Source organism: Rhinatrema bivittatum, chromosome 18 (assembly GCF_901001135.1).
Source record: "Rhinatrema bivittatum chromosome 18, aRhiBiv1.1, whole genome shotgun sequence".
Lineage (NCBI taxonomy): Eukaryota > Metazoa > Chordata > Amphibia > Gymnophiona > Rhinatrematidae > Rhinatrema > Rhinatrema bivittatum.
In genome coordinates, this window is record NC_042632.1 from 43,475,372 (window position 1) to 43,492,553 (window position 17,182).

The window sequence follows — 17,182 nt, forward strand, 5'->3', positions numbered from 1 at the left end:
GCACAGGTCTGAAAAGGCGATCTACAATCCCTGCATTATTTTCCTCCCACGACCTCAACAGCTCCCCTCCCAATACAGATAAAAGTATGCACATTATCGTAGCAGGGTAGAGAGTAGGACGTTGTCAAACAGTCCTTTGAGCGGGGTAAATTAATACCTTGCACGTTTTATCAAGAGCTTGCGTTATGCTCATTTCCAAAGTCAGCCTATGAAGGAACCAGCAAGCCCGGGGGAATTGAAACTTAAGTTAACTTTTGAGATGACGCCCTCCTTTGGAATAAAGTTACACAGCACTTTCTATTTTAGAAAACAGCTTACGGTCTTTCCACGTTTCCAGTAAAGCAAAACCGTGCAACATTGAGAAATAAGGGACCCCTCCAGGAAGCAGCGTGGTAGAGAGAAATCTAAGAATTACTGAGCAAACCACAATAAGCATCGGCTGGAGAAACATTCACCCCCCCCATCCAACCGAATGCAAAATACTCACCTTTTCTTCTAAGGGCTGCTCAAATGATTCAACCAGTTTTCCAGCAACCTAATCGCTGTCGCGTTTGCCTTTTCACCAACTGAAGCAGACGAAGAATGATACCAGCGAGGGCTTTAACCCTCTGATTGCTGAAGTCCAGCAGAAGCAGGGGAGCAGAAATAGTCTCCAGGCTGCTTTGAACTGCTCTAGTGAAAGGCTAACCCCGCCCCCCAATTATCGACAAATCTTTCTTTCAAAGGTCCCCAGCTGTTTGTCCTCACCTCCCTCCCTGGCAGCAGGTGACGGACTGCAGGTGAACCTCCCCCGGCCTGATTGGCAGTGACTTCAGGGGGTTGGGAGGGGCGCGTGACCGCCTGCTAATTGCCAGCAGAGGATTTTAGGGAGGTATTTACCACTTCCTGAGGATCTGATTTGCTACGATAGCAGGGATTTTGGGGGAGTGAGGCTGTGTTAATTAACCTTTTGCACCGTCTGATTTGCAGTAATAGCAGTGGATTAAGAACATAAGAGGAGCAGCCTAGTGGTTAGGGCAGCGGATTGCAAACCGAAGAAATCAGGGTTGGGATTCCACTTTTGCGCCTTGTGACCTCGGGCAAGTCGCTTTCCCCTCTGTGATCTCAGGTACAAACTTGGGGTGCAAGCCCTCTAGAGACAGGCAAATACTTACAGTATCTGAATGAAGTGTTGAAAAGCAGAATATAAAAAATACCAAGTCCAGCATTCTGTATCTGACAGTGGCCAATCCAGATCTCTAGGAAGTACACAGTAGCTCCTTTTCTTGTTGCTCACTCCCAGGGATAAGCAATTTCTTTCCCCAGGTCTACCTGGCTAATTGGGGTTGGACTTTTCTTCCAGGGACTCGTCCAAACCCTTTTCAGCTCGGTTATGCTAGATTACTTGACCACATCCCTCTGGCAAATTCCATAGTTTAATTGTTCATTGAGTGAAATATTACTTTGTACAATTTGTTTAAAATCCTCTATCATTGACTTTTGCCATAGTCTTTTCACTATTTGAAAGAGTAAATAACTGATCCCCCATACTTCTGGTCCATTCCATTCATGATTTCATAAACCTCTGTCATATGTTTTCTGTTGTCTCTCCTCCAAGCTGAAGAAACCTAATCTGTTTAGTCTTTCTTTGTAAGGGAGCTGCTCCATCCCCTTTATCATTTGTGTTGCCCTTTTCTAGTTCTATTTTTATTTATTTTTTTAATGGGGGCAAACAGAACTTAATAAATAAGGTGCAGTCGCACCATAGATGTATACAGAGGTATTATATTCTCAGTTTAAAAAAAACACTTCCTAATATTCAATTTTCTCCTGAGTGACAGCTTTCCCTCAGGATCTAGTTTAAAAGCTGCTCTATCCTATTTACTTTTTTATTTGCATGTACTTATATTACACAGCTTCCATGGCAGGTGTTCAGCGTGGATTACAATAAATCAAGCAGTCATAAATCATAAAACATCACAATATTAATTAAAATAATTCTAAAACAGCATCTTAGAATTACACAAGATAAAGAAGAGTCCATAGGTTGGTTCTAAAGCACAAGCAGCAGCTCCTTAAAAACAACACCTGAAGTAATGGAAATGGACCTTGGACTGTCATGGAAGGAAGCTATAATGCTGAAGAGAAACCGGTGGGGAATGTCACAGGAGAGATTATTCCCCAAACCATGTAACATTGCAGACTTTTCTGCTTACATTGAAGCACACAGATAATGATTTACTTCATAGCACAATTTACATCAGAAAATTGCTACATTATATCATCTAGGTAATAGTGGTAAGTAAAAATAGCCAAATAAAAATAAAGTATTATTAAAGGACCATTCACTCCCCCCCCCCCCCCACTCCCAATACTGTTTCACTTTTTTTTTTTTTCCATTTTTCACTGAGTAAGGTAGGTGTAAGTTATTCATTTTTTAAAAATGGAAATGAATGGCAGTGTTGGTTTGTCTAACACCTTTTCAGAAATGTACACTTTCAAAGCAAATCTGTTCGTGTTCGACAGTACCTACTGGAAAACCCGAGAAACTTCAGTAGCAGCAGCAGAGGAAGCTTCAGGGAGGGTGTTAACCACTAGCAGAGCAGAAATGTCAGCTGCAGCATGTATTTTCCCCAATAACCCCACCAGATGCCTCTTACTTACCCCTCCCCTCTGCCCCAGGCTGTCACCTAACCTTTCCTGCAACCTTTTACTCCCTGCCTACTCATCTCTCAAAAGACCTCTGCCAACCAACCCCTGTTGCACACGCTCTCTCTCGCCCACCACCTCTCCACTACCACCCCCATAGATTCTCCCTCCACTCCCCCATCCCTCCTACTACCACACTGGCTCCATTTGTCAGAGGTGGTTTTAGTGATTCTGGGGCCCTGGGGAAAAGTCATGGATGGGGCTCTCATATTCCCTTTATTCTCACCCAACTCACGCTGAAGAAGAACATGGCAACCAATTTTTGTAATAAACATGTCAGGGTGAGATGGCATCAGATTTAACCAACATGTGTTTAGAAAATGCAAAAGGCCTTAAGACACAAAGTCATTTTCTTCATGAATTTTATTCCTTTAATGTGTCATTCCATAGGGTGAATTTTTCAGAACAAGTGATTTTACAAGCGAGTGTATCACCAGACACGAATGTGTTTCACACAAAGCACTTCTTCAGGAGTGATAAAACACTACAATAGCAAACAGAAAAGGATATAGTCAATAACCATGCCATGCTGGGCTTGATGGACCCTTGGTCTGACCCAGCATGGCAATTTCTTATGTTCCCATATAAAGAGACCAGATCAGAAATATAAAACCTCATACCTTTTGCTAGACGATAAGAGAACTCCACTTTATCGCAAACATGGCAGATTTTTACAGAAGGAAAGATGCTTCTACCAATGAAATATATAAACAGTCACAAAAAAAACAAAACACCCCGTGGGGATCAGTCACATCATCTAAGTAGCCCAATAAACTGGCAGCTCAAAAACCAGCCAATCACAGGTAAAACTGTAGGCTAATGGGGGACCAGGCTCATAATAGCATCGCATAGTAACCCTGGGGCATAAAAGTTATGGCGTGAGCATCAGCAAATGGCATATTTCAAATCCGCTGGTTCAGAACTTGTATGGTACCTCTCTCATTTTCTGAGGTCTTATCCATGTCCAGAGATAAAGGTAAAAAAGTCCTTTGGTCAGCTACTGTAATGTAGCATTCATTACCTATGCAACCTTGGGACAGAAAAGCTTTACAAGTAAGGCTCTAGCTGTGGACAGGTCACGGCCACAGTCAGTTGGTTGGGGTTTTTTTTTTTTTTTTTTTTACCATTAGAGATTTCTCTCTTACTACTTTATGATTTTATCTCTCTCTTTCTGTACCATTCTGTGATACGTACGATGCACGGCAGGGTTTCTATGCACTGTAGTGTTTGCTGGTTTTAAGTGTTATATATCTCAATTTTGGTTTTTGCTTTATTAGGACAGCATTTCCTGTTACCACCCCACAAGATGTCACAGTCGCCCGCTCCAGGGCCAGCGCGTCCCAATAGGCAAACTAGGCAATCGCCTAGGGTGCCAGCCACATGGGGCCTCAAGCGGAGCCCATCCCACTCACAGCCGTGAGCTGCAGAGACTCAGTGGACCGCGAGCAGCGCCCATCTTCCTTGCGGCCGAGAACGCAGACGCTCGGCGGGCCGCAAGCAGCACCCATCCTGTTCGCGGCCGAGCAAAGCGGAGGCTTGGCGGCCCACGAGCGGTGCGCTTCCCTTTGTGTGTGCACGTGTGAGTGAGAGGGACTGCGTGTGTACGGGAGAGCAATGGTGTTAGCGAGAGAGAGGGAAGGGAGCCTGTGTAAGGGTGCGCATGTGAATGAGACAAGGAACCTAAGTGTGTGTAAGAGAAAGGGGGCCTGACTGAGGGAATGAAGTCAAGGCTGGAGCGGGGGGCGGGCAGAAGCTTTGCCCAGAATGCCTTATACCCCTGCACTGGCCCTGGCCCTGGCCCACCCGACCACACATTCTACCACAACGGAGGAAAAAAAACCCAAAAAACAGCTTTTTGCATATTTGTGAACTGTGATGCTAAAAAAAAAATGTCCTTGTTTCTACTTGTCCCCTAGGAGATCTAGCTTTTTGGGGGGACGAGGAAACGACAACACGCCTGAATCAGGGAGAGGTCAAGGAACATTTGATGATACAATACAGTGGAGTAAAACTGGTAACAATGCCTTAAGAGCGGGAGGGAGAGAAGGGGGTCAGGATTGCACGTGAAAGGACACCAGAGTTCAGCTGCAGGGAGGAGAAAACAAGCGAAAAAGCAACTCCTCCTTCTATTGATTACTCTGCTGACAGAGAAAAATGAATCCAAGCAAAGGGAGAAATGTGGAGGTTAAGGGAGGGGAGGAGGAGGGGGAATATATGGTGGACAGACATGTTTGCAAGTTTATTTATTTATTTAAGATTTTTATATACCGACGTTCATCAAAGATATCACATCAGTTCACAGTGTAACACAAATTGGCGCCTAGGGTAGCGCTTTACATCGAACAGAGGTAACTTTACATCGAACAATAGTAACATGTTAACAAGAAAATAATAACTTTACATCGCAAGTTGGCATTACGGTAATAGTGTTCAGCAGAAAGTAGTTGGATGACAACTGGCACAGACGAGACTGGTGAACAAAAGGCCTTTGCATTTTTTTTAGTGTCAGTTTCTTCACTTCCCTGTTCTTCACACTTAATGTTACCTTTTTTAAATTATCCAATTATTTCATCTCTCACTTGGGGTCTTTCCCGTAGGATGCACGCCTATCCACTGAGTATGGCTGTATGCATGTTTTGAAAAGTTATGGTTGTAAAGTGACAAAACCCTTCTTGGATAATCCAAACTCCTATTAATCCTTGAAAAAACCCACTTCTGGATTAAGGGTTGCTAGATCATCTAAACTGGCATGCCAGCTTGCAGCCATATGGTGTTATTATTACATAGCACTATAATCCCTTCAGGATCAGCTAGTGCCATGTTCTGACCTTCGTCTGTACTTAATTCAGGGAGTGTGAGCAACAAAAGGGGGTATCAATGTTGCCATGAAGCGATCACACCGACAGGCAGAACTGCAATGCAAATGTACATTTTTTGCTGACAAATTATTACGGAGATAAGGGTTGGCATACGATGGGGATCCTTTCCCCAGAGTTCAGGGCATTCATTAGGCTCAGGGGTTCCCTTTGCAGGGTTCCAGAAAGAGAATTTGGCACAGATCTGGGGGATCCCTTTGCCAGAGCATTAAAAAAAAAAAAAAAGAGATGGTGAGCAAGGGGGGGCTGAGGGATACCCTTCCCCAGGGACTGAAAGCAAATATTTTGTGAGGGGAAAAATTTGTATTTTTTTTTTAATCAGTTCTGCAATTTTTTTTTAGTTTGCATTAATATATATTTGACTTGGAAAATGTTACTATATTTTAAAAAAGATAACCTCAGAAAATAGACACACAAATGGATATTCCACTTTCCCCCTTAAAATTTCCCCTTTACAAGCTGGTCCAAATTTAGCATGTGATGTCATCAACAGTTCCTGTCAATGCATATTTAAGTAGCTAAGCCCTCTCGGTAGCTGAGGCTCAGCTGTTGGTTTACCAGGACAGACACCTAACCAGAAGTGAGGTTAAAAGCTCTTGCAGAAAGATGCTTGTCAAACTCATAGTCCTTGCACTGATGGGTCTCAGCTTGGTTGCTGGAGGACGTAAGTTGCCTGGAGCTTGCTTTTTTTTTTTTTTTTTTTTATAGGCTATTAGACTATAACTGAGCCAATTCGAATTTAGTTTCACGGCACTGGATCCCAATTGAGCTGGAAGCCCAAGTATCAGGAGGAAAAAATGGAATAGATAAGTAGAAACCTTGGTGGGAATGGAGGCACTCACGTAGCTGGAGCAGTCTGGCAGGCTGCGTATGCGCTCCTCCTGTTGATTTGATTGGTGCACTGGTGGGGACTCATATTGGAAAGGCTACAGGGACCTAAGAGGCTGAATGGTTGGATAATAGCCATGCTGGAGCGGGCTGGCTTATTGTGGAACCTTCTTAGTTTTTGGGTACTTGCCAGGTTCTTATGGCCTGGATTGGCCACTGTTGGAAACAGGATGCTGGGCTTGATGGACCTTTGGTCTGACCCAGTATGGCATTTTCTTATGTTCTGGTTGGAAATGGGAGGGCAGGTGTGCTGGTTGGAAACAAAAAAAAAGGGGAGGGGAATCTTGCATGCTCAATTACTCTCAGAAGGGTGGAGTGCAATGGAAACAGATCACAAAAACTGTCTTGGATAAGGTCCATAAGATAGGCTATCTAGGGCAGAGAAAATGGGAATAAGTGGGCGGACCAGTTGCTCTTTCTTCAACATCTTCTACTGTGTTACAATGAATGGGAAACAAAACAGAGTTAATACAATGCTCAGGGAATTCTCTTTGCATGAAGACTTGACTATTTGTGCATGCAAAGTTAGAGGAAGCAGAGAATTTATGCAGCTGCTCTTTTCGATAGGATAGGAAACCCAAATCATTTTCTCTGTATTTGCAGCCATAACCATGGATGGAGCCAGATGTTTGTGCTATAAAACCGTATCGAAGATTACTTTTCATCCAAAGCAAGTAAAAAATATAGAAATTCTTCCTCAAACTGCTTCCTGTGAAAATGTGGAAATAATGTAAGTATTATAATGACTTTCAGGCACTTTGTTTTTCAGAACTGCTGGTGTGGTGTTGGTTAACTTTTTAATAACAAGATACATATTTAAAATAGATTGGTAAATTTTGTTCTATCATAAGTAGCATATCTCTAATACCTGCCTTTTGGGGTGGGGGTGGGTGGGCTTGGTGGTTTCCTCTTGGTCCTTTGCATTTCTGCCTAATGGGTATATCAGAAGTAAGACATGCACCCCCCATCTAGCCCAGATAGAGCAGTAGCAGTCCTTGTACATATGCACCCAGGGTTGGGGCAGTAGGCATTTTTGTGGTGAAATGATCAACTCCCTCCCCCCAGCTCCTGGGCATATGAATACTGCAGCTGCAATATGAAAGAATCCATTTATTGACAAGAAATAAGGTGTTTTACTTACTAAAGAAAAATATATATAAAAAAAAAAATTTAAATGGACACTGACACTGACGGTGATAATACCGGGAGAGCCTAAGATGAGGCCAGATTAGATGGTTACCATTAACGTAAGAAGGAATTAAGATTAAGAATATTGATAGTTTGAACATTCCTTCCATTGTTGCACTCCTCTCATATTTTATCATTTACAGCCATTAACATGGTTGGGACTGCAAATTTGCAGCAGTCACGAGGAGAGACTTCAGGGATAACCATTTGCATTCCTTTTCTACCTAAAGTTTTGCCTGGCTTCTGGGTTGCAAATTAAAAATGTCTTATTGCTCAGCTATTTGAGCACCAGTGCTTGTCTGGACAGTAAACCTCCTTAGATTTTGAGTATCAGGCTTCTCCTTCAGATCAGTCAGAAATAATTAAAAGAAAAAAGAAAAAAGCTATGATGAGCCAGGTAAAAATCTAGATCAGAATATCATTAAAGCCAATTTCCTATGAGGGCCGAGTTCTGAAATTTAGGATCCTAGTTTCAATAGGGCTGAATTCCCTAACTTTAGAAGCCTAAAAATTGGGTGGTTATGAGGTGGAATTGGGGCAGAGAGATAAAGTTAGTTTAGTACTGAGTTTCAGCATTAGGCACCTAACAGAATCCTAAATCGAGATAAAACAAATAGCAGGCCTAAATGTAAGAGCCTGAATTTAGGTGAATTTTCAGTTAAAAACTTAAGGGCCAGATTTTCGTATCTATGCCCGATTTTATAACATGCGCGCATGTTATAAAATCCAGAGTCGGCACGCGCAAGGGGGTGCACACTTGTGCACCTCGCACGCGCCGAGCCCTAGGGGAGCCCCGATGGCTTTCCTTCCACCCCCCCCCCCCCACCACCTTCCTCTATCTAACCCACCCCCCAGCCCTACCTAAATCCTCCCCTACCTTTTTGTTTTGTTTACGCCTGCCGGTCAGGTACTGGCGTGTGATCCCCCGGCACGGCCGCTGTGCCGGAGGCCTCGGTCCCACCCCCGCCCCTTTTTTCAAGCCTCGGGACATACATGCGTCCTGGGGCTTGCAGGCGTCGCCAGGCCTATGCAAAATAGGCTCCGCACGCACAGGAGCGGGTTTAACAGGATTACGCGCATAACCCTTTTAAAATCCGCCCCTAAGAGTGCTAAATTATGCTAAAAATAAGTCTCTCAATTTAGGAACAACTTATTTTGAAATATCAGGCTGTAGGTGAATTAGACTTAAAACAATGCTCCCTCTAATTTTTGACAGGCAGTGCGCACCAAATTTTTCTTTTGCGTTGTCTTTTATAAACTGCGGTCGAATTTGTGCGCTATGTGCTAAGTGGACATGATAAACTATAATGCAGGATTTTGAAAGTGCTTTTTAAGTAATTGTTTTAATGAAAATAATTCTACATTAAGTTATTTCATGATATCATTTGTTGTAAATAGAAAAATGTTTTCATATTTTTATAGATAAGTTAATTATATAGTACAGATATAGATAGTTATGCCGTTTTATGTGGGTGCTGTTTTGTCATGCGCACAGGGTTCATGAACTATGTGTGCATGCACTTGCGCACTGTTTACAGGGACCTGTGATCTTAAATTACTATCTGTAATAACTTAATAGACAACTGCATTTACCCATTTTTTTCTAGTGTCAACTTGAAAAATAACAGACGATTTTGTTTGGATCCCAATGAAGATAAAATCAAGAATATATTCCATCAGCTCATAAAGTAAGATATGCATCCTTGTATCTTGATGTTAAGATTGGCAGCTACTTTTCAGGTTGGAAGCCCCATGCAGTGCAAACTTGCTGGGAAGCACCACTTCTTCTTACAGGCTTAACACAGAGTTTCAGTCCTTTCACACCACATAAGAAGTTGCCATGCTGGGTCAGACCAAGGGTTCATCAAGCCCAGCATCCTGTTTCCAACAGTGGCCAAACCAGGCCACAAGTACCTGGGAAGTACCACATAACATAACACCTGTAACACATAGGGAGAAGAGCTCCCAGCTCTTCTGCAAGGATCCCACACCATCACTTGGCCTTCTAAAAGCTAGGAACACTTTCCAAATGTTTTGCATCCCTTTGAGGACCAACTTGGATCTTCAGGGACAGATCCATTCATTGGGCTATCAGTAGTCTACGCCTGTATTTTTTTTTTGTATTTTTAGACATTCTGTAGTTTTATACATATGCTGGTCTATGCACTCATTTAGTGCTATCAAGATTTGTTATCTATCAAGTTTTGGTCCCTCCTGACGCAGTTCATGAAACACGATCTGTATCAGGGAACTGTGAATGCAGTTGTAAAAATTATCACTAATGTCTTGTTGATGTCATTAAACGTCTGGTCAGCTTGAAAGTATGTGGACAGTGTAATCTATTGCACCTCTTATTTATACATAACCTACCATCTCCCAACCAAGCAGAGAGCCTGTTCAAGGCTAGCCATAATGCTTTTTGCCCTAACATGATTTCAGCAAAAAAACCCACAAACCTATCAAATGTGCAATTAGTTGTAGGAAGATGGTAAAAGAGTCCCTAATTTACCGTGAATGGATCAAGTTATTCCTTGCTCCACTCATGGTAAAACACAATAATTCATTCATAGTAATCTAGTAACTGGGCTTTACATCAACCACTTTAAACTTTAAAATGAACTATGGGGGGGGGACCCAATGTTCAAACAGCCTGTGCAGTTGTAAATTACATGGGTGGTTTTAATGGGCAAACTTTGAAAAATCAGGTAAAGGGAAACCACCCCGGGCACTCTCTCCGAGCATTATGGCCACTTGTGCAATTTGCAACTGCTTTTTGTGCGGCTGGCTGAGAGGGGGAAAAAATTAGAGGTTCTGCTGAAAATGTCACACACTTGCATTCATTTTCCTTCCTCCTCCTCCCCCCAACCTAAACACAGCCAAAGACTCATCCCGTTTTATTGTGGCTAAAAGTACAAATGCTGTGCACCCCGTGTACAGTTTTAGCCACATTTTGGCAGGAGGGGGGGGGGGGGGGAGGAGCAATTTTCTGACAGTTCATATTACCCAGAGAAATGACTTGGAAAATTGATCGCTTTTGTACAGTCAGCCACATCACCTTGGCCAATATTAACAAGAATTCTGGGTGAATTCCAATACAGATTGACCTTTTTGGTTTCTCTAGAAATTCTAATTCAGCATATAAAATATTCTTCATGGCTGCTGCTCTAAATATACAAATAGTATAGAGCAGTTTTAATGAACGAATACTAAGCAAAAATTCTAATTCTGGTCTTGTATATGGCTTTTACCCCACCTTGATGTTATAGAAAAAGGCAGATAATCAAGTTTTAAGAACTAAATACATCTGAAGAAAAATCTTGACCATGAAAATAATTTCTTAATCTCAATTATATACAGATTGTTCAAAATCCTTTTTTTCTCTTTACAGCAAGAAAAAAAATGAGAAAAATTAAACAGAAGATTTGAATCTTTCACAGTCTTGCTAGACCTTTTTTTATTTTTAGGAAAATAAAAAATGTAAAGCGATGTTTGATAAATATGAACAAACAGTAAACAATATTTATTATAAAAGTAATATATGGAATAAAATTTTAGAATTTCATGGTAATATATTGCTATTGCTTAAGGATTTTAATTTCATGATGTATTTCACTGTAAATAACTGGTCATGACTATGAATCCTCATTTAATGCCTGCATGTACTGTACTTTGTAAATTACAAAAATACATAAAAAGTAAAATGTTAAGGCTACTTGCATTTTTTTTTATTGAAGTATTTATTACTCCTCTTCTGGGTAACTTTCGATATATCAAGAAAAACTCAACTCTTAAGTAATAAAAAGAAATATCCGTTTCTGAAAAATAATCTAAGAATCCATTGGATTTGAGAGTAGATATCACCAAGTTAGATCTCAGTGTCTTCTCCTAGACACCAGCTAGGACAGCAGAGGAGTCAAAGCTATCAGCTGAATTTAATCTATATTGCGCCCTTTCCCATCACAAGCTCTGGCAATAGGTGAGGTTGACTCGGGATTTTCAAAATGTCAGAAAAATTTACAGTTATTAGGAAAGATTTTTCTTCCTTATAGAGTTCTCCAAGATTTACAGATTACATCTGGAGGGCCCTATTGTCCTTAGTAAGAACACAATCTGTTTACTGTAGACTTTTCCCTCAAGCCCTTCTAGATGTACCTCTTGGTCCAGGATATTTGCACTTTTATTCTCCTCTGTAAGTCCCATTAAATGGGACCCTAAGGCAGCTACATATCTGTGCTGTGGTTTGAAATAAGAAAATCCTTCTGTCAGGGAATGGTTACACCTCAGTAATTACGATTCTGCTTAGGACATTGCGATTGTTAGTTATGTACTGTACTTTCTGCTGTAACATCCCTGCACCCCAAGGAGAATAAAATGGCTTTATTTATTTTGACACACTTGCATTTCCGTAAGAAAAACATGATTGAAAGAAGAAAAAAAAAGACAGGAAATAATTTGAATGGGTACTTATGAGAAAACAGTCACTGTATGAATGCAAAAGCAAGGACTGGTCTGTATCTTCACACATGTCATTATCACCAGCCAAATAATTAAATCTGAGTCCTCTCACTAAGAACAGCTCAATCTGCAATTACTATACTAAGGAGTTCAAATTGCTAATGGGTAGTAGAAGAGCTTTTTTCCATCTTGGACACTGAAATCCAGAACATTCCTTGTACTTCAGGGGACAGAGTTCCTCGTCCTTTTGAAATCCCAATTAGCAATAATTGCTTGCCTGCCCTTGCCTTTGATGCCATTAAAAACACTTCTGCCATTTGTCCCCTAGCATATTTTTATTTTGTTAATTTTGCATTTCTCAGGCGCCTTTTTCCTTTTCCCCCCACACACCTTTTGGGACAAAATTTAACAGCAGGAAGTGATGACAGAGGCCCTGCATCCTTTAATTTCAGTAATTATCGTAGTTTCCCCTATATTGCATGTCATCTACTGGCAGAACTGCATGTAGGTCTCAGTTTAGCTTCAAATTTTTCCAGGTTTTTCTAGCATTCCATGGTTCAATTTTTGTGTGTCAATTATTTCCAGGGAGAAATCACCTTTCTTTTATTTGGACAGGAGAACAGATATAGCTCTTAAGCAGCAGGTTAATACCAAATACAAGAATTGTTTAACAGGACTAGTGCCAAGAATGTCAGGACCTGTTTCCCCCATGCACACCAACAGATAACTCTCTTGGCTCAAGTCTCCATACAAGTAGAAGACCAGGCCATTTACCGCAGCTGCCATGTCTGTGACATGGCACACAATATCTAGTTTCACCACTATGTTGTGGCACCATAGGACAGACATGCCCAGTTAGGGTATATGCATCTGGTTCATTCATGGCTAGAATTATTAAATAGCTTCCCTACACTATGGGCAATGCTGTAGCTCGTCATCATGGCCAAGGATCAACCTCATTTCTTTTCACACTTCAAATATTCTATCCATAGACGACTTAAATATGTGAAATGAAATTTAATTAAAAAGTTTTAAATCTTATAAATTTGGATCTGTGCTATATAAGTGGTCTGCTCCAAATGCGAGACAGATGACCAAAAAGCATTCAAGAAGTGAGCTCTCTCCACTCTCAATTTACTTTAAATATGTATAAACCAAGAGCGCCCTCAGGTGGGAAAATAAATTGAGACACTCGCACTAACCTATCCCTGCCCAGTGCTCCCCTCACTCAGAGATTCAGTTTTGCAATTACAATTCTGAGAAAAATCTCAGGTTTTTTTTTCTTTATGCATCAGAGGTATTTTCATCTGGTCCATGAATTTCATGAGAAATGATTTTATCTTACCCATCTTTTATTTCATTTACTTAGCGCTAAAAAATAGAAAACAGGAACAGATTTTTTAGAAATATATATATTTAAGAGGATATTTGAAGCATTTGAAATATAAACAAGATGTGGACGCAGAATGGTTTGTGAATAATATGGGCTAAATCTATCAAGTATTCCATTGCTGCTCTTTTGTGTCTCTTTTTTGGCATGGTTGACTGGATAACTTGCTTTATCCAAGGAATGCATATCCGATTCCCACTCTATCCATCGTGCAGATCTACTCCTCTAGAAAGCTGGAACTATTTTTCCTATTCATAGTTCTGAAGGATAGGTTATCCAAAGAAAAGTCTATTTTAGTAAGGACATTAGGTCTCTGGACCCTTCTTTCACCTGCTGATCCCTGTGATTGGAAAGCCACAATCCTTTCCTTCTTTAAAAGGCTTTTTTTTTTTTTTTTTTAAACCCCCTAAAATATTTCCTGCGTGCTAAGGCCACATTATTGTCCATGCCGTTCTTTAAATCTATCACACCATCAACAGGACTTGTAGCTCTTCAGTTCTCACTCTGCATCTATCTGTATCTCCAGTCAGACTTCCATTTCAAGCTATTTAATTAAATTTATACTCTACCTTTTCAGATTGAAACCAGTTCAACTGGATATAGGCAGAGCATTTTACTCTGGTTTTTTTTGCTGTTTGGAACCTTCCACTCTTTTACCATCATACAGGATGCACTCCATGCAGTGCTAGATTAATGGGCAGTGATAGCTCATGTTTATATGTAGAGGCCAGACTTGGATCCCCTGATTTACAGATCGATACAGTAAAGTGCGGCCGCGGTTACCCTGCTCCTAACTCGCCTTCTACTCACTTTCCGGCCGCATTAGCCCTTCCCGCGATACACTATCCCCTTTAACTCATCCCTACCGCCTCTTAAAATCCCCGGGTGACCCCTTCCGCCCGCGGCATGTATATTAAATGTAAACGAGCGAATTAGCTATTCCCTCCCATACAGTAACGCGCGCCCCGACTATCGCTTTTTTACCCTGCTAACTTACCGCCTACCCTTACCCCTGCGTTAGAGGCAGGGGTAAGGGTAGACGGCAAACTTTCCCCCAGCCCCCGCTCACCTGCCCTGGCCGCGTCCGGTCTCCGGTGCAGCCCCAGTCCTGTCCCCTCCTCCCGAAACAAACCCCCCCCCCCCCGAAAAAAAAGTAGCAAGAGAGCGAGGGGAGAGACGGGCAATCCTACGCTCGGGCCTGCCAGTACCTTGTTCTCTCCTCCCGAAGCAGGGCGCGAAAAGCAGCCTTGCTCCGGGAGGAGGGGGGGCAGTTTAAAGCAACGAAGCGACTTACTTTTGCAGCCCCCCCCCCCTCTCCGGACATCGGCGACGACCGCGGCTCCTGCCTCCAGCTGTCAGACAGACGCATCGCACGTGGGAAAGCGGCCCCTATGCGTGCTATTGGCTGCTCAAGACGTGACGTCACGTCTTGAGCAGCCAATTGCACGCATAGGGGCCGCTTTCCCACGTGCGATGCGTCTGTCTGACAGCTGGAGGCTGGAGGCAGGAGCCGCGGTCGTCGCCGATGTCCGGAGGGGGGGGGGGGGGGCTGCAAAAGTAAGTCGCTTCGTTGCTTTAAACTGCCCGCCCTCCTCCCGGAGCAAGGCTGCTTTTCGCGCCCTGCTTCGGGAGGAGAGGAGAAGGGATTGGCATTGCCCATCTCTCCCCTCGCTCTCTTGCTACTTTTTTGGTTTTTTGCTTCGGGAGGAGGGGATAGGACTGGGGCTGCACCGGAGACCGGACGTGGCCAGGGCAGGTGAGCGGGGGCTGGGGGAAAGTTTGCCGAGCATCGGAGAACATAATTGTCCACTTCCTGGTACATGTCATTTCAAATGTCAGATACCAGCGTGACCGTGAAGCGTTAGGCCCATGCACCCAGGATACTGTATAGGCGCTCTATACAGTAAAATGGGTTGCGCGGCCCTAACCTTCGCCTAACGCTTCTCAGACGCGGCATGCATTTGCATGCAATTTGAAGAGAGTATCGAGCGGTAGGTGAAGAGAACTGTGCGTGCGGGGAACGAGGGTGCGCCTGGCACTGCCGCACTCTTTCTAACGCGGCATAACTGTATCGACCTGTTAGTGGGGGGATTTGCCTTTTGCTGGTTTTAAAAAAAAAAAAAAAAGGTAGATGTTACAGCCTCAGAAAAGGGGCTCAACTTTTGGCTTTCTAAATCAAACTCATATTCTTCAAGATGCTCAGGTTTCCTTTTGCATGTACCAGAGTTTTCCACTCTCTTGCTCACCTTCCTAGATCTGTCCTCTAGCTCTCTATCGACTTAGTTATTTCCATCACATTAAATGAAAAGAAAAAGATCCAATCGCTGGTATGCTTTGCTATGAATATAATAGAGTAACACAGTAATGACGGCAGAAAAGGATCAAATGGTCCATCCAGAGATCAGAGGCCTATTTATTTATTTATTTGAGGTTTCTTATATACCGAGGCACGTTTTAAAACAAAACATCAGCTCAGTTCACAATATAACATAACTTAGCAACCAGCTTTACAATATTAACATTAACAGGGAGAGGGTTAACAGGGGACAAAACATGAATTATATACAGGAATAATATACAAATGTACATGTTAATTTTAACAAATGAGTTAAATAAGGCAGTGACGGTATTTGGGGGGAAAGTAATGGAGGGAGGGGAGGAGGAGGAGTATACCTACAGGGGTGGGGGGTAGGGAAGGAGGGGAGAGGTCGGGGATCGGTCAGGCGGTCAAGAAGTATCTTTGGTGAGAGATAGTTCGTTAATCAGGGAATGCTAGTTTGAAAAGCCATGTTTTAAGGTTGTGTTTAAAGTTTTTGTGGCAGGGTTCCTGGCGTAGTTGGGAAGGCATTTTGTTCCAGTGGGCAATTCCTGTGATGATGAAGGATCGATCTCTAAAGGTGGAATGCTTCATGAGTTTAGGAGAGGGTATTTGGAGTTTGGCCTGGTGATGTGTTCTTGTGGGTCTTGTTGGAGTATGGAGCAGGAGATGTTCTGGGAACCATTGCATGTCTTGGTTATGAATGGCTTTGTGTATGAGCGTGAGTACTTTATATATAATCCTTGAGGCTACGGGGAGCCAGTGTAATGATTGAAGGACGGGTGTGATGTGGTCATGACGGTGTTTGTAAGGATACGTGCGGCAGCATTTTGTAATAGCTGTAGGGGTTGTAGAGTGCTTTTTGGTAATCCTAGGAGGATGGCATTACAGTAATCAAGTTTGGATAGGATCATAGCTTGCAGAACTGTGCGGAAGTCAGAGGTGTGAAGGAGAGGTTTGATTCTCTTCAAGGTGTGGAGTTTGAAGAATCCGCTTTTTATGGTCCCTGAATTGAATTTTTTGAGGTTGAATTGGTTGTCTATCATAATACCAAGGTTGCGGGCTTGTGGGGTGGTAGGGTAACTGTGTAGTGCAGTGGTAGGGAGTGGGGGGGGGGGGGAGGGTAGTTGGGTAGTGTAGGGGAGAGACTGCCTGCGGGGTTGTTAGGGGGGGAAAGAATGAGTATCTCTGTTTTGTTGGTGTTGAGTGCTAGGAAGTTATCGGAGAGCAACTTATTTATCTCAGATAGTGCAGATTTCCAGATCATCATTGCATTTTCAATGGAATCAGTGATAGGGATTAGTACCTGCACGTCTAGTACAGTACCTAGTACTGCTGCTTCTATAACACTACTAGATATGTGGCTCTAGCTTGTGAGCC

The 17,182-nt window shown here is 42.6% G+C and overlaps 1 protein-coding gene across 2 annotated transcripts; it reads left to right on the plus strand.

Annotated features, from left to right (window-relative positions):
• Positions 1-896: 896 nt before the first annotated feature.
• LOC115079967 (interleukin-8-like) lies at positions 897-11,309 on the plus strand. Of its 2 annotated transcripts, none has more exons than XR_003853468.1 (4): positions 897-1,108; positions 7,056-7,182; positions 9,248-9,328; positions 11,029-11,309. XR_003853468.1 is itself a non-coding variant. In XM_029583959.1 (4 exons), the coding sequence occupies exons 1-4, from the start codon at positions 6,171-6,173 to the stop codon at positions 11,051-11,053; spliced, it is 291 nt and encodes a 96-aa protein (XP_029439819.1). In that variant the 5' UTR covers positions 6,119-6,170; the 3' UTR covers positions 11,054-11,309. The 2 variants fall into 2 exon arrangements, 1 of the variants encoding a protein (XP_029439819.1); XM_029583959.1 differs by lacking the exon at positions 897-1,108 and adding an exon at positions 6,119-6,228.
• Positions 11,310-17,182: the final 5,873 nt, after the last annotated feature.